Here is a 23,076-nt window from a genome sequence, read left to right on the forward strand (position 1 = left end):
AATAATTGTTCTTAAGTGATTCCTATACCTTTAGGCAAGCAATCATTGTTTGTTTAATTTCAGAGTAAACTTTCCAGAAATGATAAATGATAAACTTTTCCAAAAAATTAAACCTAATTAAAATAAACTGCTTTGAGAAGGTTCTAAAAAAAAATTCAAGACATTTTGGGGTATGGTAATATTTGAGGGAGCAATAACTGGCCTAGTTCATTCGCTCCGTTGTTAATTAGAATGTCTCTCACCTTCTCCTTGGGGATGAGCACTCTCAAAGATGACCATCCATAAAGGTGAGGAGGGTAGAATTTCCACTCTTATCAATTATTCTCTCTCCCTCCAGCAAGTGTTGCGACGTCTCTAAAAGCCACAGAAAATCATGTAGCCTCTAGAAGTTTTTGACCACCTATCAAGAATGCAATTTATTTACTACCAAAGCTGAGAAGGAGTAGCGCAGTCAAGCGGCTCTCGCCGGAGCCCGCTCGCCTCCAGAGCGTCGCCCAGGCCTTAAGAACGCCCAAGACCTGTTCGCACCTGTTCGCCCAGAGCGCCACAGCCGGCCTTACCGGCCCCTTCCGCAGCTCAGGCTGCCCCATCGGGTCTCCAGCCTTATGCACCACCGGTCCGCAGGTGCACTTGTTCCCGCCCTCCTGGGCGTTGGCAGCATCGGTCCCGCGGCTGCCGAGGCCCCCAGGTCTCGGCACCGGGACGCGTGTCCTCTGCAGTGTGCAGCGGCGACAGTGGAGACGGCGGCGCAGAGGTGTGCCGGGGCGCGGGCAGAAGCAGCGCTGCGAAGGCGGCGCGGGGACACCAGGCGCGCAGGCGGCGCCGGGCTGGGGCAGGCTGGACCGGGTGTGGTGGGGCGGAGGCGGACGGGCCGTGGCCCCACCCTCGCCTCGCCACACCGGCTTTCGGGCGGCGGACTCGGCGAGGGGACGTGGGGCGCGGACGCCCGCCCGGAAGGACGCGGCGGTTGTCTGGGCGCGCAGGGTGTGCGCGGCGGGGCCGGCTCGGGCTGCTTTGCTAGAAAACGCCGCTCCACGCGCGGCCATGGCCTCCCTGTGGCGAGAAATCCTCCTGGAGACCCTCCTGGGTAAGCCGAGGCCGTCCTCGCCGCGCGTTCGCGGCTGCCCGCTCCCTGTGGCCCTGCCTGGAGCCGCGGCGCTCGGTCCGGGAGGGGGAAAAGCGCGTACGGTGCCGAGAATAGACATGCTTATCGCCCCCTGGGAATTTTGCTACGGAAAGAAAAGAAAAGAAAAGACCCAGATTGAGGTTCCGAAGCCGAGGACTCGGCGAGGCGCCCGCGGGGGCAATGCTTCCCCAGCTCCCACGCCACCTTGGGATTGCGCCTAAGGGGCGCGAATTCTCCACGTGCCGGCTTGGAACCCGCGCGCCTGGTACCGCCCCTGAGTCCCCCTACCCGTGACCTTTAAGTTTAGCTTAATAAAATTTAGTACTGAACTTTTAACTTTCAGGAGGACAGGGCCCCCCCTTCCCCCTCCCCCCGGCGGCAGTAGGTGAGCACACAGGGCGGTAGCCGCTGCTTGTGGTGTCCCGGCAAAAGTGGCCTTTGGTGGCCGCTGCGCATTTGGGATTTGGCAAAAAGCGTCAAACTCCAGTCCCATGTGCTCACTTAGCAGCTTTGCAAAAAGTCTCAAGAACAATTATTGGTGTAATTCTGTCGGAGCTGCATGATTAAAATCAGAATTCCGAGACAAACGTTTGGGAGATTGCTAGAATCGCGCTGTTCACTGTGAAACAAGCATTCCTCTGGCCTGGGAGGGGCGCCTGCCTAAGAATCTGATTTGCTGGGAGCTGGTAATGCTCAGGAGGGCCCATTTTTCTGGCTCAGTCTGTATCTTATAAGTGAGGACAGCCATGTAAAGCGAATTACATTAAGTACCTAGGGTGCTAGGTACTCTGTGCGCCTGATCTCATTTAATCCTAACAACTCTGTGAGGTGGTTAAAAGTACTATTTTGCTGTTTAAGAAGGGGAGGGTGAGAAGTACCTTGGGAGAAAGTAACTACACTTAATGGTTAGATGGCTATGTTTGGAGCCAGACTGCTTGGGTCTACATTCACTCTGCCGTTTGCTGCTTTTGTGACCTTAGGCAATTACTGACTTTCTGAGTCCCGATTTTATTTTTTGTTTGTTTTTGCATTTGTAGAGAGAGTAGAAATAGTGTTAATTTCATAGGACATGGGTAGTGTGAGGAATAAGAGAGATGATCCCTGTAAATACTTAGTACAGAGCCTAGCCCTTGGTAAGTGCCCATTAGTTAATTATCATTATTGTAGAAGATTACACAGTGAGTGGTTGGCAGAGGTGTAACTGCCTTGGGATCTGGGTGGTCCACTACCTGGTACTGTTTCCTAAGGGTGAGATTTAAAGTAGTCTCGTCACAAGAAAGTGATTGTTGCCTAACTAACCTGCCTTTTGATGTAGTCTGGAGTGGGAGGAAGTGGTCCTGCTGTTTGTTGCTCTTGTTGGTTTTCATTATATTTCTCATTATAGAAGGGTCAACTTAGGTAAGGAAATGTTGTCAGTCACGGTCCTGACAGGAAACCAAATTCAACCAAGATGGTCCAAATGAAGAGGCTTTAGTAAAGGAACTACCTAGGGAGTATGAACTAGGTTAAAGGAACAAACAAGGGATGCTGAGGGACTCACAACAGCAGGAAGCCATTTTCACACTGGGCTTGATGGGAAGGGGAGGAATTCTCTTACTGGAACCCAGTTAAAGCCCGAGTTGTGACAGAGGGTGGCCAGTGGGAGCAGTTGGCCTGTGGTGCAGGGGCAGGGCTATTGTTTGAAACAATGACAAAGTTACATTTTCTCTCTCTCTTTAAAAAAATTTTTTTCTAGGATATGTTTCTTGGTCTCTCTGCCATGGCCTGGGACCGATGATCTATTACTTTCCTCTGCAAACCCTTGAACTCACTGGGCTTGAAGGTTTTGGCATAGCGTTTCTTTCTCCAGTATTCCTAACAATTAGTCCTTTCTGGAAATTGGTTAAGAAGAAGTGGATGCTAACCCTGCTGCGGATAATTACTATTGGTAAGATTTGAAGTGTTTCTTTAAGAATTTGTTTTACTTAAAAATCAAGTAAAATTGTGTATACTGTTCTTTGAATACTAAATGATTGCATAAAAAAATAAGAGATTTCTCTTTCTCTTACTACTACTTTGAAGGGTTTTAGTAGAACTAGAAGACTAGAGCGAGTCAGTGTATCTTACATTTCTCACTTTTCTGTCGGATTGGAAAAGTCTAAAAATCAGTGAAATGAGGACAGAGACCTTGGTGAACAGGTCAACACTTGAACATCTTGTGTTCTTTTTTCCAACTATGACCCGAAACTCAGAAGCCATTAAAAAATTGTTAAATGATACTGCATAAAAATATGAAAATTATCCATGATGAACACCACAGTAAGTGAAGTCAAACAGCAAATTAGGAAGAACATTTGAAATTCTTTTAGTCAAAGGGCTAATTTCACTAATACGTGGAATTTTTACAAATCAATAATAAAAAAAGACCAACAACTCAACAGAAAAGGGAGCAAGGGATATGATCAGTTTACTGGAAAGGAAATATAATTGGTTCTTAAAAATATACTAAAATGTATAGTGAAGGGCAAGAAGACTATCCTCTACTCACTCTGAGTCCTTTCTGGCTGGGCTACAAATTAAATTGACATGAGGGCCGGCCCCGTGGCTTGGCGGTTAAGTGCGCGCGCTTCGCTGCTGGCGGCCCAGGTTCGGATCCTGGGCACGCACGGAGGCACCGCTTCTCCAGCCATGCTGAGGCCGCATCCCACATACAGCAACTAGAAGGATGTGCAGCTATGACATACAACTATCTACTGGGGCTTTGGGGGAAAAAAATAAATAAATCAAAAAAATTTTAAATTGACATGAGACTGTGGGGGAAGAGGGAGAATCCCCCTCTGCCCTTTCCCTTAAGGTTCTTACGGCTGTCGAAATAATTAACAAGACAGGTTAGCTGGAGAAAATAATACCAAGTTTAATAACATGTATACATGAGAGAAAGCAGGGACACTGCATTTCTCAACACAATAGCAGAAATTCTCATCTTAAATACCATCTTCACCTAAAGACAGAGGAGGATGTTGGGGGTGGGGGGAGTCAGTTACAGGAGATCACCACTAAAGCACTGTAAACAAGAGTAAGGTTATTATGCAGATTTAAGGCCTCACCTTCCACATTGATAAGTTTCTAGAAATGAGGTCATCCCCCCTCTTCCCAATACAGAGAGGGAGATACCTTTACAAATGGAGATTTCCCTTATAAATGTAAATGTTTGTCTGACAGCTCCTCGCAGGGCCATCCAGAGAATGTGGCCAGAGAGACAGAACTTCCGATAAGATGGGCTTGTTGGTGCCTTTTCTATTGTAACATCTATTTTACACTATATTACAGTGATCAGATAGAAGATCTGTTCCAGGAAGGAGTTACTATGTCAAATTCTTTAGGCAGTTAGTGGGGGAGGTCAAATGTCCGTCAGAGAAAACAATCAAGGTAAAGAGATATATTTCAGGGTGGCCAAATCTTGATCTCCCACAAGACCAAATAGCAGGAGAAAATCAAAACTTTATAACATGTGTACATGGGCAAAACCAGGGAAACTGAGTTTCTCAACAAGGTGGTGGAGGTTCTCACCTTAAATACTACCTTCAGCTAAAGACAAAGGAGGATGTTGGGGGTGGGGGCGTCAGCTATGGGAGATTACCAGAAAGCACAGTAAACAAGTGTATGCAGATTAAGTCCTCACCTTCCAGCCTTCCACACTGATAAGAGTTTCTAGAGATAAGGTCATCCCCCCTTCTTCCTGGTACAGAGAGGGAGATACCTTTACAAATGGAGATTTCGCTTGTCAATGTCCATGTCTCTTACAAAGGGTAACTTCTACTTTTCAGAGCTTCTTTTCCTTCTGCAGTTTTCTTAAAAGTAACCAGCCCCAAATAATCCTCATGCGAAAGAAACACGTTTTGGGGTGGCCAATTCTGATCTCCTACGGTCCCACATTTGAAACTAAGAAATTTCACAGTCCTTTTGAAACTTAAAGAAGTTTTGTAGTCCAGAGGCTGAGTTCGTAGATTCTTCCATCTCATAGAACACATTTCTTAGTTCTGATAATCAATCAGTCCAATTAAGTTCATTTTAGAAGGCGGTGATGCAGGTGGGATCCCAAATTTAGGCCTATATCGTGGAAGCAAGCAATCAGGTATTTAATAAGAAGCATCTCTATGGAAACAAAAGGAAAACAACGTTAATGGTTGGAGCAAATTATAAACCAGTTTCTGAGTTCAGAGGACAGCCAGTTAAGAAGATTTTTACATGGCAGCATCAAAGCATCTTTTGCAGCTTAAAATATCTCTGATCATGTCATTGATTAATCTCTCTTAAGTTTATGTCAGGTCTACCAGCTTCAGTTTGCAAGGCTTCAGGAAAAAGGGCAGGTTCACTTCTCAGTGATTCCAAATGAAAATGATGGAAAAAAAATCAAAAACATCAGTTTGGAGATTTATAGCCAGATATTTAAGAAGACTAGAAGAATTCAGGATCCAGTCCGGTCAACAGATATAAAACAAAAACCTCAAAGACAACAAAACTAGGATCTAATATCCACAAATGTGTACTGTGATTTTTACTGAAATATGATTTTTCTCTCTAAAATCATCCTCATTCTTTGTAAAAGATAGCCAAGTTAAGACTAACTGGTTTGCAAATTAAGTCTAGTTTCAATAAATTTGGCCCAATTATTTCCGTAAGTACAGCAAGAATAGCCATTGATCATATAGGCTCTTTTAAATCTGCTTTGCTGGAACTTTTTATAAGGAATCTCAGATTGAACTTCAAAGGCCTCTCGAGGCCAGGGAAGCTAAGCCAAGGACTTTGTCATCAGACTTTGCCTGCAATACCTACAGATTTGGGTGAATTCATCTCTTCTCAAGGTCCTCCAAAGTATTGAGGTTCCTTGCACCTGCCACATAAGTGACGTTCCTTACCTATCCAGTAAGTGTTGCTTGGAATGCTGCACATAAGGTACCAGGTCAATATTTTCATGTGGCTTTATTCCATAAAGTCCAATCTTTGTCTCTCAAAAGCTGTCTTGTCATATCTGAGTTTGTATGTTTTTCTCAAATATAATATTCCAGTCAAAGCTTTGGTAACATAACCAATGTTTCCAGTTGTGTCCTGTTATAAGGAGAACAGATACTTTTTTTGTTTATTGATGTCTTAATAGTTTATAACATTGTGAAATTTTGGTTGTACATTATTGTTTGTCAGTCACCAGATAAATGCCTCCATTCACCCCTTGTGCCCATCCCCCAACTCCCTTACCCCTGGTAACCACCATACAGTTCTCTCTGTCCGTGTGTTGGTTTATATTTCACATAGGAGTGAAATCATGTGGTGTTTGTCTTTCTCTTTCTGGCTTATTTCACTTAACATAATACCCTCCAGGTCCATCCATGTTGCTGCAAATGGGACGATTTTGTCTTTTTTTATTCCATTGTATATATATACCGCATCTTCTTGATCCAATCATCCGTTGAGGGACACTTGGGTTGCTTCCACTTCTTGGCTATAGTGAATAATGCTGCAATGAACATAGGGGTGCATAAGCTTCTTTGGATTGTTGATTTCAGGTTCATTGGCTAGATTCCCAGTAGTGGGATAGCTGGCTCATAGGGTGTTTCTATTTTTAGTTTTTTGAGGACTCTCCATGCTGTTTTCCATAGAGGCTGCACCCGTTTGCATTCCCACCAATAGTGATTAGGGTTCGCATTTCTTCACAGCCTCTCTAGCATTTGTTGTTTTTTGTCTTGGTGATTATAGCCATTCTAATGGGTGTAAGATGATATCTTAGTGTTGTTTTTATCTGCATTTTCCTGATGATTAGTGATGTTGAACATCTTTTCATGTGCCTATTGGCTATCTGTATATGTTCTTTGGAGAAGTGTCTGTTCATTTCCTCTGCCCATTTTTTGATCGGGTTGTTTGTTTTTTTCTTGTTCAATTGTGTGAGTTCTTTATATATTATGGAGATTAACCCCTTGTTGGATATATGATTTGCAAATATTTTCTCCCAGCTCATGGGTTGTCTATTCATTTTGATCCTGGTTTCATTTGCCTTGTAGAGGCTCTTCAATCTGATGAAGTTCCACTTGTTTATTTTTTCTTTAGTTTCCCTTGTCTGAGTAGACATGGTATCCGAAAAGATTCCTTTATGCCCAATGTCAAATAGTGTATTGCCTATATTTTCTTCTAGGAGTTTTATAGTTTCAGGTCTCACTTTCAGGTCTTTGATCCATTTTGAGTTAATTTTTGTGAATGGCAAAAGCAAATGGTCTACTTTCATTCTTTTGCATGTGGCTGTCCAGTTTTCCCAGCACCATTTATTGAAGAGACTTTCCATTGTCCATTGTATGTTCTTAGCTCCTTTGTTGAAGATTAGCAGTCCGTGTATGTGTGGCTTTATTTCTGGGCTTTCAATTCTGTTCCATTGATCTGTGTGTCTGTTTTTGTACCAGTACCATGCTGTTTTGATTACTATTGCTTTGTAGTATGTTTTGAAGTCAGGGATTGTGATGCTTCTAGCTTTGGGAGAACAGATTCTTATTGAACTTATGCAAATAACTATATTGCCATGAAAATAACAATACTCACTCACTAAGAGTTTCCAAATTCTGGAGGGATCAGGTAGGGAGAAAAAGATAAGTGTTTCAGTTCTGCTTACAAAGGTATAATTTACCAAATTGCCATAAGTCATAGCTAGCTCAGGAGAAAAGAGAAAAAGTTATCCGTAAATCTGAAAAAACAAAACATTAAAAAAATCAACAATATTTCAAACAAAAGTCATAAAAATTATAATCATCCTCATCAGTTCATTCAGTCCAGTGTCATCGATTCTTGATCTTAATCTTGTTAGTAGTTTCACAAAGTTATCAGTTTCTCAGTTAGAATTCTGTAATTTCTTACGCAGTTCAGTTTTATGATCTGCAAGTTTATCAGAAACCTGTGTTCTAGAGTAAGCACCAGAGTCCTTTCCATGAACTTCTCTGAAGATGAAACATATTTTGCAAAAGTATCAGAGCAAAGAAATAACTGTCTGTAAACCCCAAAATGGCAATTGACAAAGAAATTTGGTTAATTTTGTGACATATACCACTTTAAAGTAATAACCAGAACCAGACTGATAACCAGGAAAGACCAGAATTTCAGTAGTTATACAATTTTAAAACACCTATGTCAATAACATTCACCCACATAATATCCCCTAAGAAGGTTTATCATCACTTGTTTGACAACGCTTCCCATGTGATTTAACACACCGAATAAACCTAATAAGTTTTACATCTTTCTCCTTATAGGCAGAGGGCAAATTTCTTTGAGAAGTCCCAGGGATCTTTGAAAATTCTCAAAGGAAAAAGTCAAAAGAAAGACTTTATTTAAGATAGGAATTTTGGGGAGCTTGTCAAAAATATCAGAAGATTTTAGGGGCCGGCCCCGTGGCTTAGCTGTTAAGTGCGCACGCTCTGCTACTGGCGGCCCGGGTTCGGATCCCGGGCACACACCGACGCACTGCTTCTCTGGCCATGCCGAGGCTGTGTCCCACACACAGCAACTAGAAGGATGTGCAGCTATGACATACAACTATCTACTGGGGCTTTGGGGGATAAAAAGGAAGAGGATTGGCAATAGATGTTAGCTCAGAGCCGGTCTTCCTCAGCAAAAAAAAAAAAAAAGAGGAGGATTAGCATGGATGTTAGCTCAGGGCTGATCTTCCTCACAAAAAAAAAAAAGATTTTAAAAGACTTGGTCAGACAAGATCAAGGGATTGCTGATCTTGTCGCTGTGAAACAATGCTTAGTTATCCATTCAAACAAAGTGACAACAGAAACAGTCAAGGGCAAACAAAGCATTAAAACAGTCCAAAAAAGCCTTAATAGAGAGACCTCAGTCTTTCGAACACAAGAAATTACCTTAACAAAACATAGATCTCTGTCTTTTAGGTAAACTTAAGAAAATTTTCCTTTTAAGGGAAAGAGAAAACCAAATTCTAATTTTTGTACCAGCTTACTTCTGCTATTAAAACTTATTTACTTAATTAGATTTATTTTAATCTTAGCCAACTTGACCATGTACAAAACTCTTTTTTTTTTCTTTCAGTCTTAGGAATCTGGGATAGGCTAGATATTTTAATCACTTGCGAAAGTCTCTGGAGTTCAGAGGGGAGGCTTTGGGATTGGCAAATGAACTTTGAACTGCTTTCTATAGTCATACCTCTGGCCTTGCAAAGATTTGTAAGACAAAGATGGTTGTTTCCAGGTCCCCAAAGAACTGGATTACAGTTTAAATGACAAAGAAGTTGACCCACCCTCCCAGCTACATTTTTTTTCCCAATTGCTTTTTTTTTAATCAGGGAAAATGTTAACTTGAGAGGTGAATCAAAAGATTTGTGTGTTCTAAAACTTTCAGTACAATGTATCACACCTTTAAAAGTCTGTGCCTTTCTAAGTGTACAATTTAACCCTAGACCAATTTACCTTGGGGAAGGGAGTTTTTATTATCCTGATATTAGCCTCTAGTTTTTATCTCATATAGTGTGGACTCAGGCAACCCTATTGATTCCCCCTTTTGTAAGTATAATTACCACTGTAAGGGCAGATTTATGTGCTGTCTTACAATCAGGTGGGGGAAAGCTTCCATTTTCCCAGTGGGCCACAATGTCTGTCCCCACAATACAATCTATAATACAATCAGGCAAAAAGAGATACAATCACTTCACATAAAAGCCAATAAATATATCAGTTTTTCTACAAAATTTCATCTGAATTCCATCACCTTTTATACCTCTAGTCATAATTTTCATTAGGACTTTATCAGTAGGTCTTAGTCTTATAATTTAGAACAAGGGAAGCATTCCGGGTCAGACATTTTAAAACATACTCAGACAAAGTTAATACAACCTCTTTATATAAAATTAGCTTAAACATTCTAACCTTTATAATCTTATCAACACCTACACTTTTACATTTTTTAAATTTAATTGTAACCTGAGCCAGGGTCTGGAGGCTAGTCAAATTTTTTTTTCCTTTTTTTTTAATCTGGCCTTTTCATAGATACCAATAAAACAGTTATGGTGAGAGCTCTCACAAATTGTTTTCCCAAATATTTCCAATTTAAACTATCCATCATCTGGCCAGATTGATGACTAAGATCTTAACCTTAACAGCAACTCATACCAAAGCTTAACCATGGATGTAAGAGATGTCCTCAAAAGAGATCCAGAGCATTGCCTCCCCAAAATAAGAAAGCACAGCAAGCAACAAAGGTTAAGATGACAAAGGCCCCTTATGAAAGCAAATGGGCCCCCTTATGACAAACCCCTGAGAGCAGACACAGCCAGACAAAGAGTGTGTCCCAGAACCCCAGACCACTTGACTGGCCGCCAAGATGCATGCTGGTACATGTATCCTCCAGATGGTGGAGACCAATGAGGTCACAAAGCCAAGCCCCAGATAACAGTCTTATAGAGATACCTGTGTCTTATGACAAACGACAAAAAAAAAAAGATGGAGACAAGGAGAAATAGTGACTATTTCTGGGAGGAAAAGGATCAATTAACCAATGAGTACTCAACCAGATCCTAGAGTTGCTGAGTCCAAGAAGCTAGCTTCACCACTATTTTCTCCTGCTAATCTAAATCTAGAAAAGAAGAAAACTCCCCACTCTTGCTTCCACTGGACCCTGCAGGCAGAGATCCGGGAGACTGACATGGTAAGAACTCTTTACCTCCTGCCAGCTCTTGTCAGGGGTCCAGGAACTCTCGGCTGCAGTAGTCCAGGAGTAAAGAGCATCCAGCCAGTGAAATTTTTATCCCATCTAAGTCACCAAACTGAAGGGGAGGAAGACCGTCCTCTACCTACTCTGAATCCTTTTTGGCTGGGCTACACATTAAATTGACATGAGACTGAATAGCAGGAGAAAATCGAACAAAGCTTTATAACATGTATACATGGGCGAAACCAGGGAAACTGAGTTTCTCAACAAGGTGGTGGAGGTTCTCACCTTAAATACTACCTTCAGCTAAAGACAAAGGAGGATGTTGGGGGTGGGGGCGTCAGCTGTGGGAGATTACCAGAAAGCACAGTAAACAAGTGTATGCAGATTAAGTCCTCACCTTCCAGCCTTCCACACTGATAAGAGTTTCCAGAGATAAGGTCATCCCCCCTTCTTCCTGGTACAGAGAGGGAAATACCTTTACAAATGGAGATTTCCCTTGTCAATGTCCATGTCTCTTACAAAGGGTAACTTCTACTTTTCAGAGCTTCTTTCCCTTCTGCAGTTTCTTAAAAGTAACCAGCCTCAAATGATCCTCATGTGAAAGAGACACATTTCTGGGTGGCCAATTCTGATCTCCCACAGTAGAATACAAATTATATGTACACCCATGTATATTTATATACAGTTTCACATATCAGATTGGCAAAGAACAGTCTGATAACACTGTATTGTAAGGGTGGGAAAGCAGGTACTCATACGTTGCTGGTGGGAATGTAAAACTTCTGCGGAGGATAATTTAGCAGTATTTATCAAAATTACAAACATGTATGTGTTCTTTTACTCAGCAGTTCCACTTCTAGGAATATATACTACAGATATACTCACATACGTGTAAAAAGATAAAAATACAAGGTTATTTAATCATTGCAGCAATATTTATAATAGCAAGATTAGAAATAACCTAAATGTCATCTATATGGATAGGTTAAATAAATTATGTTTATGAAATTTGGAATAGCTGTGCAGCTATATAAAGGGATGAGAACATTGTTTATGTAAGGAAGTGGAATGTTCTTCAAAATATTAAGTGAAAAAAAGCAAGCACTAAACAGTGTGTACAGAATACTAGCATTTGGGTAAAAAAGGTTAGATGAAAATGTATTTAGTATTTAATTGAACATGCATTAAATAGCTCTAGAAGGATTTTTAAAAAAGCAACTGATAGCATTTTAGTTGCTTCCAAGGAGAAGAATATGGTACCTAGAGACAGATATGAAGGGCAACTTTGCACTGTATACCTTTTGAATTCTGAATTTGAATATGTTACATTGCCCAAAACTAGCAATTGAAAAAATTTTAAATGTACACTTGCTATTACAAAAATTGAGATTATTAATATTAATATTGAGAGACCTTGGAGAAGTAGTGGTAGTAGAAAAGTAAGAAAGTGAAGTCACGGAGAAAAGGTTTAAAAAACGTAAAACGCCCGACTCCCCTCTGGATGAATCTGTAGCTGCAAACTCTGGATGTCCTGCCCTCCTGCAATAATGCAGTTGGTTTCTCTGAGTTTTCCAAGGGGCATTTGTTCATAAACCATGCTTTACATTTCTTCCGTTTGACTTTTCTCGGAAACAGTGACAGGAATCACTAGGAAATTGCCCTCTGCTTTTCTGTGCGTCAGACCCAGAAGAAGGCAGGATGCAGTTGGTGCAGTGAGTTCTGTGGCTGTCCACCCAGCTGGAGAGCTCTGGTTTTTAAAAAGCTTGGGCTCAGAAAGAACAGTGGTAAAGACCACAGAAAAATGCACCCTTGACGAAGATGGTGTCCACAGGAATGGAAAGACATACAAATGACAGTGAGATTTTCAGCTCCAGAAGTAATAGAAATGCACCTTTCTACCCTGAATTGAGGAGATGGTAACTTTGTTAAACTGCCTTTGCCTTACTGTATCCTTCTATGAATTACTATGGCCTGAGTGTTGCAAGTTTCGTTTTCTCATCACACTCCTCGGTTGGCGTTTACGGAAGTCATCTCATCAGTGGCACTTTTTTGTTGCCTTTGCTCAGTGCTGCCTGTGCCAGCCTTACCTACAAAGCCACTGACTGAGCAGTTACTGGGACAGTTTTTTTATTATTTAAGTCCAATTCTGGCCCAGTAACTTCTGGTGGCTGTAAGGGATGTGATGTGGAATGCGTTTGGGTTGGGTGTGGTATTTGGGGTGCTTCCTGTTGTTCCCCTTTCGCCTCCTTCCTCCATGAAAACCCATCCCCTGGAGTAGAGGTAGAATTATATTTGAGAAAGGGGAGTAGGTGGAAAAGTGACTCAGAGTTGAGGATGAAGAGGCCAGTTTCTGCCAGATACTCTTCCAGGTAACCATTGAGCTTTGCTAATGCTAAACAGAGGCTACCGCGATTTGCCTTAAAACTCCCTTCAGATGCTTCTTAAGGCAATGAAACAACTTTGTTTTTGAAGAGTCCTAAGGTATTCTCACATAACTACAGAGAAGATCTGAGTGTTACATGCTTTCTCACCTCTGGTACCTCAGGTAATTTAGGTTAGTTACTATGTAGTTCACTATTACATTAGTTCATACTCCTATCGATTTAGGTCATTTTTTGACCTTAAAGATTTTGACACACTAGAATGGCTATAATCAAAAAGATAGACAATAACAAGTGTTGGTAAGGATATGGAGAAATTGGAACCCTCAAACGTTGCTGGTGGGAATGTAAAATGGTGCAGCTGCTTTGGAAAACAGTTTGGTAGTTCCTCAAAATGTTATACAGAGCTGTCATATGACTGGACACTCCACTCCTTGATATATGCCCAAGAAAAATCTAAACATACATTCACACAATACCTTGTACACAAATGTTCATAGCAGCACTATTCATAATAGCCAAAAAGTGGAAACAACCTAAATGCCCAACAACTGATGAATGGATAAACAACATGCTGTATATCCATGCAATGGAATATTATTCAGCCATAAAAAGGAATGACACACTGATACATGGTACAACATGGATAAACCTTGAAAATATTGGCTAAGTGAAAGAAGCCAGTCACAGAAGGCTACATATTATATGATTCCAATTATATGAAATGCCCAGAATAGGAAAAATCCATACAGACAGGAAGTAGATTAGTGATTGCCAGGGGCTGGGAGTGGGGCACGGAGGAGGAAAAGGGAATGACTGCTAATAGGTATGGGTTTCTTCTTGGGGTGATTGAAAATATTCTGGAATTAGTGGAAATAGTTGCACAACTGTGTTTTTTTTTTTGTGAGGAAGGTCAGCCCTGAGCTAACATCCATGCTAATCCTCCTCTTTTTGCTGAGGAAGACTGGCTCTGAGCTAAGATCTATTGCCAATCCTCCTCCTTTTTTTCCCCAAAGCCCCAGGGATAGTTGTGTGTCATAGTTGCACATCCTTCTAGATGCTGTATCTGGGATGCAACCTCAGCATGGCCGGAGAAGCGGTGCGTCGGTGCGCTCCCGGATCCGAACCCGGGCCACCAGTACCGGAGCGCCTGCACTTAACCGCTAAGCCACGGGGCCGGCCCACAACTTTGTGAATATATTAAAAACCATTGGGGGCCGGCCCGGCCCTGTGACTTAGCGGTTAAGTGCGCGCGCTCCGCTGCTGGCGGCCCGGGTTCGGATCCCGGGCACGCACCGACGCACCGCTTCTCCGGCCATGCTGAGGTCGCGTCCCACATACAGCAACTAGAAGGATGTGCAACTATGACGTACAACTATCTACTGGGCTTTGGGAGAAAAATAAATAAATTATATAAAAAAAAACATTGAATTGTATACTTTAACATGATGAATTTTATGGTATGAATGATATCTCAATAAAAAATTTTTAAAAGATTTGTACACATGCACAATTATATATTAACTCTCTCTTCCTGAGTATAAAGAGGACATCAGACACAACAGTTACCAAATGCAGATCACTGAGTACCAATGCATGATTGCCAGAAACCCTTAGTTCTCCTTAATTTGTTTGTAGGCAGCATAGCCTCCTTCCAGGCTCCGAATGCCAAACTTCGGCTAGTGGTCCTTGCGCTTGGCGTGTCTTCCTCTCTGATAGTGCAAGCTGTGACGTGGTGGACAGGAAGCGGTTTGCAAAGGTATGGTTTGTGTCTTATACCTTTAGACAAGCAAGTGTGATTAGTTACCAAAGGGAAAGTCGGGACCAGGAGTTCCAGTGTAGTATTTACCTTGCATTTGGCCTTGTAGAAGTCTCATTTTTATCCTTTTCACAAAACCAGGATGTGAATACTTGCCAATAGTTTTAATAATGTTTTCAGAATTAAAGAATTATGACAAGCTGCCTAGGTAACGGGCTCTATAAAGGCTAAGACATGTACATTACTGCAAATTACCAGCAAGACTATTTCCTATACTCATTCTGTGAAACTATGAAATTCATTATCGGCATAGTACATTGAAACCACACAAAAAGTCGTTAAAAATACTTTTGTACTCACAGGTACTTCAGAATCTGGGGATTCATCTTAGGACAGATTCTTCTTCTTGTTCTCCGCATTTGGTACACTTCACTAAACCCAATCTGGAGTTATCAGATGCCCAACAGAGTGATACTGACGTTAAGTACCATAGCCACACTTGATCGCATTTACATGGGTAAGAGTACGCCCAGTTTGTTTCAGGATTTTCTCTCTTGCATAGTTTACCTTGCTTCTTTGAATGTAACACATCTTGAAAAGATAAAAATGGTCTTTCTGCACCAATCTCCAATTCAACTTTTTCTCCCTCTGAAATAGAAACCGGCGCAGCCAGCGTGGACTATTATCTAAGCAGAAGGCACCTTTTCCTTGCCAGTAACAGAGGGTGAAAGCAAAAAGCTGGCTTGTATCGCTGTGCAGTGGGAGAGTAGAGCCAGACCTTGTGCTCCCAGCTGGCTTTCAGCTCTTCCTGCCCTTCCCCCTGGACAGGGCTTTCCAGGATGGGCTCCTTCATCTTTCTGCCTCCATACTGACCCCAGTATATCTCTAACACTGTGGAAAGTTATCTGTGAGCTAGGGCTGTGGGAACTACCTGGGTTTTTTTTGTGTGTGTGTTTTTTTTTCCCAAGAGTCTGAAAATATTTAAGTTCCAAATCTAAAATTTGAAAAGAAAGGAAATCTTGCAAATTCACACCACCTTTCAAATCCCCTGTTTCTGTCTGGAGCTGACTTACTCTGAGACAGACACATACCCATCTTGATGTTTGCTTCGTGTGCTTACTCGAGACCTCCTGAAAAGAAGGGGAAGTGTTACTAGAGTCTAATTATCTTGCTCCTGGCTTTTAGTGTAACTCTCAGTGAGTCACTGTTCTTTTGTAAATACAAGGAGACATCTCACAGATTAATGGAAGTTTAGAGGGTTTTGGCTCACCGTGAACAGAGTGCTTGTATAATGCCCCTTTTGCCCCAATTTTGGCATGAAACGGGGGTATTGAGAAGAGGGGGAAATCGTGCAAGTGAATTGGTCAGGTGACGTTAATATTAGTTAGAACTTTGAGAACTCCGTCTAGTGCTTTAATATGTTCTATATTTCATAAAACGCTAACATCTAGAGGCGGAACTCAGGCAGCAAATTTCGCAGGTACAACCTGATAAGGATCGGAACTTCGGGGTATCATTTACATTTCCTGACTTGAGTTTTCTTCTTTCTCGCCTCTGTTTTAAATTTATGTGACCCAGTTGTCTGTCCCTTCCTGTTTTTGCCCTGTGCCCCATTTACAAAACTCAAGTCTTCCCACCAGCTTCCCCAGGGTATCTGATGATAACCAGGAGTTTTTTGTAGTTTTGTTGAAGATTTGCTGGATCCTGGGGGAGGACTCACCCATCATAATACACAGCATATTACTCAGCAGGTTCATTTTAGGTATCTCTCTTCTCCAAAAACTGTCTGCTTAGCCTCCAGGCCATGGCCTCCCTTCTGTCTTCACCACCCTTTCCCTCATCCCTATAGCTTTCAGCTCTGCTCCTCCTTCCTCCTTGTAAAATAGGGCTGCCAGCCACAAAGCGCTGAGGCATCCTCCTATCCTGCAGAGGGCTTCACAGTGTCGTAAGCATCTGCCCAACAGGCTCTCTGTTCCTACGAAGAAATTCTCCTGCCAGCATTTTCTGCAGTTGTTACATTATGTGAAGTCAATGATGCAATGGATTGAGACCTCTTGGTTCAACAGCCCCATGAAGTATAGTCTAGTTAAGGACACAGGCGCTGGCGCCAGGCTAAGTTCCAATCCCAGTTCCTCTTTACTAGCGGTGTGACCTTGGACAAATTGCTTATTCTCTCTGGGCCTCGGTTTTCTAATCTGTAAAATTGGTTTAGTAATAGAGCCTACCTCATAAAGTTGTGAAAATTCAGTGAGCTCATATAAAGGGCTTGGAACAGGGCTTGGCACACAGTGACTGCTCAGTCAAGGCACTATTATTACTCGCTATACAGAGGGTTAGGTGAGAGTCCTGTTCTTTCTGGGGGAAGCAGCCTGGTGTACTGGAAATGTTCCTCTCAAGTTGGACTGCATTTGTTTCCTGAACATACCCTTCACTATTTCTACGTATATTTTTGCTCATGCTGTTAACTTCACATGAAGTAAATAACTTTCTGCATTTTTTTGAATTCCAAGATGCTTTGTTGCCTCTATACTGTTCCTGATCTAGCCTGCCTGAGATCAGCTCTCTTACTGCCTAGCTCTCAGGACATTCTGCTTTGTATTGTAGTTGCATGTCCCATCTCCTCTTCTAAAGTAAGCTCCTAGAAGCCAGGTATATTTCTTACTTGCTAAAAGTCTGTTAAATATAGAGGGTAGATTTCCATGTAACTGACCCTTTTCCATTTTTTATTCTAGATGGCGACTGCAGTAAACCTGAGGGGAAAAAGACTGGTGAGGCAGCCAAGGGGATGGCCTCTAGATCTAACTGGTTGTTGGCAGGGGCTGCCTTTGGCAGTCTGGTGTTCCTCACCCACTGGGTTTTTGGAGAGGTCTCTCTCGTTTCCAGATGGGCAGTGAGTGGGCATCCCCATCCGGGGCCAGATCCTAACCCATTTGGGTGAGTTTGGGTTTGGAAGCAATCAAGAAATTGGCTGGGGTGGGCCCCGTGACTTAGCGGTTAAGTGTGTGTGCTCTGCTGCTGACGGCCCGGGTTCGGATCCCAGGCACGCAGATGCACCGCTTCTCCGGCCATGCTGAGGCCGCATCCCGCATAAAGCAACTAGAAGGATGCAGCTGTGACATACAACTATCTACTGGGGCTTTGGGGGAAAAAATAAATAAATAAAATTAAAGAAATTGGCTGTTACAGTTGGGGCAAGAAATAGCTCCTTTGTAGAGCAGCTAGATCTGTGCTAGCCAGGTATTTCATATGCTACTCTCCCTACATGTCAGACACATTGAGTAAGAGGTTCTGGGAGCTCCTGCATGGGCATAAAAGAGTTTTCTCAGTGGTGGGAAGGTGTGATGTTCCCTGGCATTTTCCTCTAGACACCCTTCCCCCCATTACAGTTATTGACATTTGGTAGGACAAGACCAGAGTGTCCTGATGAGAGATACGGGGTTTGCAGCCTGGGCACAGATCTGTATTCTCTGCAAAGGAGGGAAGCCCAGGAGATCTCTGTATCCTCTGGTAGTTTGGGATTTGCTCCAACCGTGGGGCACCTAGGAAGGGAGCAGTCTTGCATTTAAATATTAGTCCATGTGCTCGGTCCTCATTAACCTTTTCTCTTTTCTTCCTGACACCTCTTTTCTCCCATGCCGGTTCCAGGCTTTCATGTGAAAAGATTGGAGGAACTCTTAAAACATCTGCCTCAGATATCTGTTTTCCCTTAAAGTGCTGAAATTCCCACATTTGGAGACAGGCAACTGCCTGCTGCATATTTCCCCAGCAGACATCTGGGCATATCCCACAGGCTTCTCAGACTCAGCATGTCCAAATCTGGACTCAGTAGTTCCCAGGACCGAAACGTGTTCCTCTTCCTCCATGCCTTGGTTCACTCTATCTGTCTACTCCATCATCCAAGCCAGAAACCAAGAGTCATCCTAGAATTCTGTCTTCCTCGTTTTCTGCATCTATTTGGCATTAAGTCCAGTTGATTCTACCACTTCTTTCAAATCTCTCCCTTCTTCCCCATCCCCAACCATAACTGCCTTAGTGGAGTCCTCACCATCTTTCATCCAGGCTCTTGCTATTGTCTTCTAATGGTTTCTCTTCAGTGTGGTCTTCTCCACACTGCTCCAGAATGATCTCTCTAAAACACAAATCTGACTGCATCACTCTCTTGCTTAAAACCTTTCAGCAGTTTCTCTCCTGCCAATACCAGGTCATATGAGACAGGATCTACCCCCTACCCTCCACTTTTACAAATGCTCCCTACCTTATCCCTGTACTTCACCTGGGCTGAGAGCACTTGCAATTCTCTAGACGTGCTGAGACTGTTCTAGTCCTCCATCTGCATGTATGTGCTCTTTCTTCTGTCTGGGCTGCCTTCTCTTCCTTAAGATCCTGGCAAGCTCTTACTCACCCTCTAAAACCCAGCTCAAGTATCTCCTCTGTGAAGTCTTCTCTGATTATCCCAAGGGTTCCTTTATGCCACATACTATCTTGAATCCCCCCCACCCGTATATCTCTTATTATTATTCTGTATTACACATTTTTTAAATACTGCAGTTATTTTACATCTTTTTTCATTTCTAGACACTGAGCTCCTTGAGGGCAGGGAATGGGAAAAGGAACTGATATTTATGACTTACTCTGTGTCAGGCACTGAGCTAGGAGATTTACATATGTTATCTCATTCAGAGTCTATATCTTTTTGCTCTTGGATACCGTAGCATATTTGGGAGGAAAGGAGAGAAGGAAGAAAGGCACAAAGGAAGAGAAAGGAAGGGAAGGCGTTTATTCTCACGTGTTAAAGCTTTGTCTCCAAAGTTCCCTGTGAAAACAAGCATAAGTTGTGTGAAAGAGCAGAGGGAGAGCCGGATCAGGAATGGCGGCCAGGCTTGAGGGCTGGAGTCCTGGTTGGTCAACAGTAACTCGCCGTTCTACCTTGGACCAGTCACATTACATCCCTGGCCTTGTTTTTCTCACCTGTAAAATGAGAGTTTTCTGTTCAGACATCTTATGATTCTGTGTATTGGAGTGAGACGTTGAAAATAGAGATGCAACCCGTGAGACCCGCACTTCCCAAATTATGTTCTGTAGAACACTGGTTTCTGGAGATGTCAGTAGCTACTCTAAGAGAGAGAAAAAAAGTCTTCTAGATCAAATAGGTTTAGAAAATATTGCATTTCATATTCCTTTCTTTGTGATTCGCAAGGCACATTAGTGTATTAGAGACTCTTGGGAATTTCTTAAACTTATTTGAACATGGAATTCCTTTTTTAGAACTCCTATTAACATATCATGAAATTGGTGTTTCTCGGAACCCTGTTTGAGAAATGTTGCATTAGACCATCATCACCCATGACCATCATAGTAGGAATTGCTTTCTAAAATTCACTAGATTCTACTGAAGGGAATGGGTCATGGGTAAGTTTTGATGGGATAAAGATGTGAGAGGTGGGAGAAAGAGGTGAGAGAGAGACTCAGAGGGTGAGGAAGGGACTGTGGGGAACCAAAGGGTCAGTGCAGACTGTAGCTCCTGGGAGAATGAGGGAGCAGGACAAACTGTGTCTTAGGCACATATTCCAACTCCCATCAGCCCACCCCAGCACTCCTGACCCTGTTACTTTTACTCTTCTGTAGCGCTTTCCACCTTCTGATATCCTGCATTGTTTGTTAATTGTGTTCATTGTCTGTCCCTCTCCCCCCACCCCCACCGTGTGCGAGCCCTGTGGAGGAAAGGGATCTTGTTCACTGATGTATCCCAAGCCCCTAGAACAGAGTCTGGCACATAGTAGGTGCTTGTAAACATTTGTTGTTGAATTGGGGGTAGAAAAAGATCAACAGTGTCCTCCATGGCCTTTTCTCACATCTGGTCTTCTGTAGACCCAGGACGATCCTTAACCTTCGGAGGTGGGGGTAGGCGGGATAGCAGCTGAGAGCCTCCCCCCAGAGGCTGGGGGCCTTTGTTGGATTCTCAGTCCTATGTGGGCCACTGTGCATGACCTCAGGCAGGTTACGTAAGTGCTCTTTCCCCCAGTGTCCTCCTCTGCAAAATGGGGATAATAATAGCATTTACCTTACAGACTTGTGAGGATTAAAAGAGCTAAAATATGCAAAAATCTTAAAACAGTACCTGGAATGTAGTGCTGTGTTTTTTAACTTAATTTTTATTATAGCTACTTAATTGAGTGCCATGTCGTAGCTATTATTGATGTTGGATTATCCCCTAAAGTTTAGTTAAATTCTTTTTTTCCTCCTCCTACAAGTTTTTGCCAAAGTAGCTAAGAATGAAATAGCTTGTAGCTGTTTTAAAAAACACACAACTATCGTTTATCAAACTGACACCAGTCTGGGGAAGGCAGTGATTATAGATAAAAGCATCATTGAGGTTGAGAAAAGAAAGAAAACAGGCAAATTGAATAGAAACTATTCCCAATGCCTTTTTCTTTTTGTCTTTGGCAGAGTCATTTAAAATGTCACATGGCCAATGTGGACTCTAATTTAATAGTCTGTGAAAACTCAATTACTGCGTTTACATTAACCACGAAAGGTGGCAGGTATCACTTATCTCAAGTCAAAGTTGTCATTATTTCAGTGTTCTGAATGTATATAATATTGGTTCCCAATGGGCTCTCGTCTCATTGGTTGTTCCACACTCCTATTATCTCTTGGATGTACCTAGAGGTAGGAGATATATTTCTGTTTTATATTTGGGACAATGAAATATTAATAATGTTGGATATCCTATAGCATGTCATTTTTTACAGAGGTGCAGTTCTGCTGTGCTTGGCGAGTGGATTGATGCTTTCGGCTTGTTCCTGGTTTCCTGGTACCAGTTTAATCTGGTGGGTTACAGGTATGTGGAGGTGACCTGCAGATATGCCAGTCATTAAGCTTGGCTGTCCAGTTCACTTCCAAGTATGTGCACCTAGACTGGAAGTAGGTGACCGAGGCAGCCGTACAAATAGACGCTGTTGCCAAGCGGGCTATTCTAAACAGCTGCAGCCACTAGAACCCAGACGTCACCACAATTTCCAGTGACTACTGGCTCCAGGTTCCTAGTTCCTCTGTATCATTTTCCCTCTCCTCCTGTAGCTGTCTTATTCCCCCTGAGTATGCTGACATAATGTCCCCCATCTCCCAAACACATATGTCAGTAACAGATTTACCGAAGGTCTGAGGAGACGGAGGGTTGTATGTTGCCACGTTGCCAGACCTCTTCCCCTCTCCAAGATTCCTTACCTCTCTGGTTTTTAGGAATGCCCTCCTTTGGAACTCCATAATGAAGCTCAATTTCCCTTTCTCTTTTACATGTAACAGTTCAGCTCCTCATCCCTCTACTCAGCTTTGGGCTCCATGTTTGCTTATTCAGAGGCTTGGACCCTCTCCTCCCAGTCACACCCTTTAGAATCACAGAATATTGGTGAAGATTGTCATATTTCAGGAGCAATCTGTTCATTTTCCCACAACTGAGTTATGTCACTCTTCTGGCTTCCCCTTAAAAGGCAGAAATTTGCTCTGTGACAGAGCAAATACTATATTTGGTTTCTGTGAGAAGAGATGTCCTTATACATATTAATTAGTCGGGTGATTCAGAGCGTTGCGCTAGATGCTGTGTGTGGGTCTGTGAGACTATGTGTACGGGTAATAGAAGATGTGGGTTGAATACATAATCAGTAAATTTCTGTACACCCTGAGCGCCATCACCCTTGCATGGAGATGTATGTGTCATCGACTAGGCTGCTCAATTAATGAGGTTGACCAGGTCCTTATTCTCCCGGGGCTATGTGAGCACGCTGTTGCAGTTACATTGTGCTGTTTTTACTTGCTCGCGTATTTCCTGGTAGGCATTGCATACGAGATCTGTGGGAGTTTGTGTGAATATAATATAGGAGTAACCTTTCTTCTCATCAGAGATATGCCTCGTGAGATTCCTCAAGAAAAGGCCGGATAACTTTGTAAATGCTGTTTGCATTGAGCATATATAGCTTCTTAATCTGTATGCAATGGGAGAAGGAACATGAAATACGTTAAAAGTTTGTTCAGCGTTTATAGCATGCTTTTTCTCATGGAATATAAGCAAAATGCTTATTGGGCCGGTAATTAGCAGCTTCATTTTATTTTATTTTTTTGTGAGGAAG

General features: G+C 42.5%; 1 protein-coding gene across 6 annotated transcripts in view; it reads left to right on the forward strand.

Moving 5' to 3' along the window:
* Window positions 1-566: 566 nt before the first annotated feature.
* Window positions 567-23,076, forward strand: part of CWH43 (cell wall biogenesis 43 C-terminal homolog) — a 56,626-nt gene continuing 34,116 nt past the window's right edge. For 4 of the 6 annotated variants that reach the window (XM_058547037.1, XM_058547035.1, XM_058547034.1 and 1 more), the window contains exons 1-6: window positions 877-1,087; window positions 2,862-3,053; window positions 14,830-14,950; window positions 15,313-15,467; window positions 17,683-17,884; window positions 21,703-21,791. In XM_058547037.1, the coding sequence (XP_058403020.1) occupies window positions 1,045-1,087; window positions 2,862-3,053; window positions 14,830-14,950; window positions 15,313-15,467; window positions 17,683-17,884; window positions 21,703-21,791 (802 nt within the window). In that variant the 5' untranslated portion in view covers window positions 877-1,044. Of the gene's footprint in view, window positions 755-876; window positions 1,088-2,861; window positions 3,054-14,829; window positions 14,951-15,312; window positions 15,468-17,682; window positions 17,885-21,702; window positions 21,792-23,076 lie in introns of those variants that run through there. The other 2 variants (XM_058547033.1, XM_058547032.1) reach the window with 2 other exon arrangements.

Source organism: Diceros bicornis, chromosome 8 (genome assembly GCF_020826845.1).
Source record: "Diceros bicornis minor isolate mBicDic1 chromosome 8, mDicBic1.mat.cur, whole genome shotgun sequence".
NCBI lineage: Eukaryota > Metazoa > Chordata > Mammalia > Perissodactyla > Rhinocerotidae > Diceros > Diceros bicornis.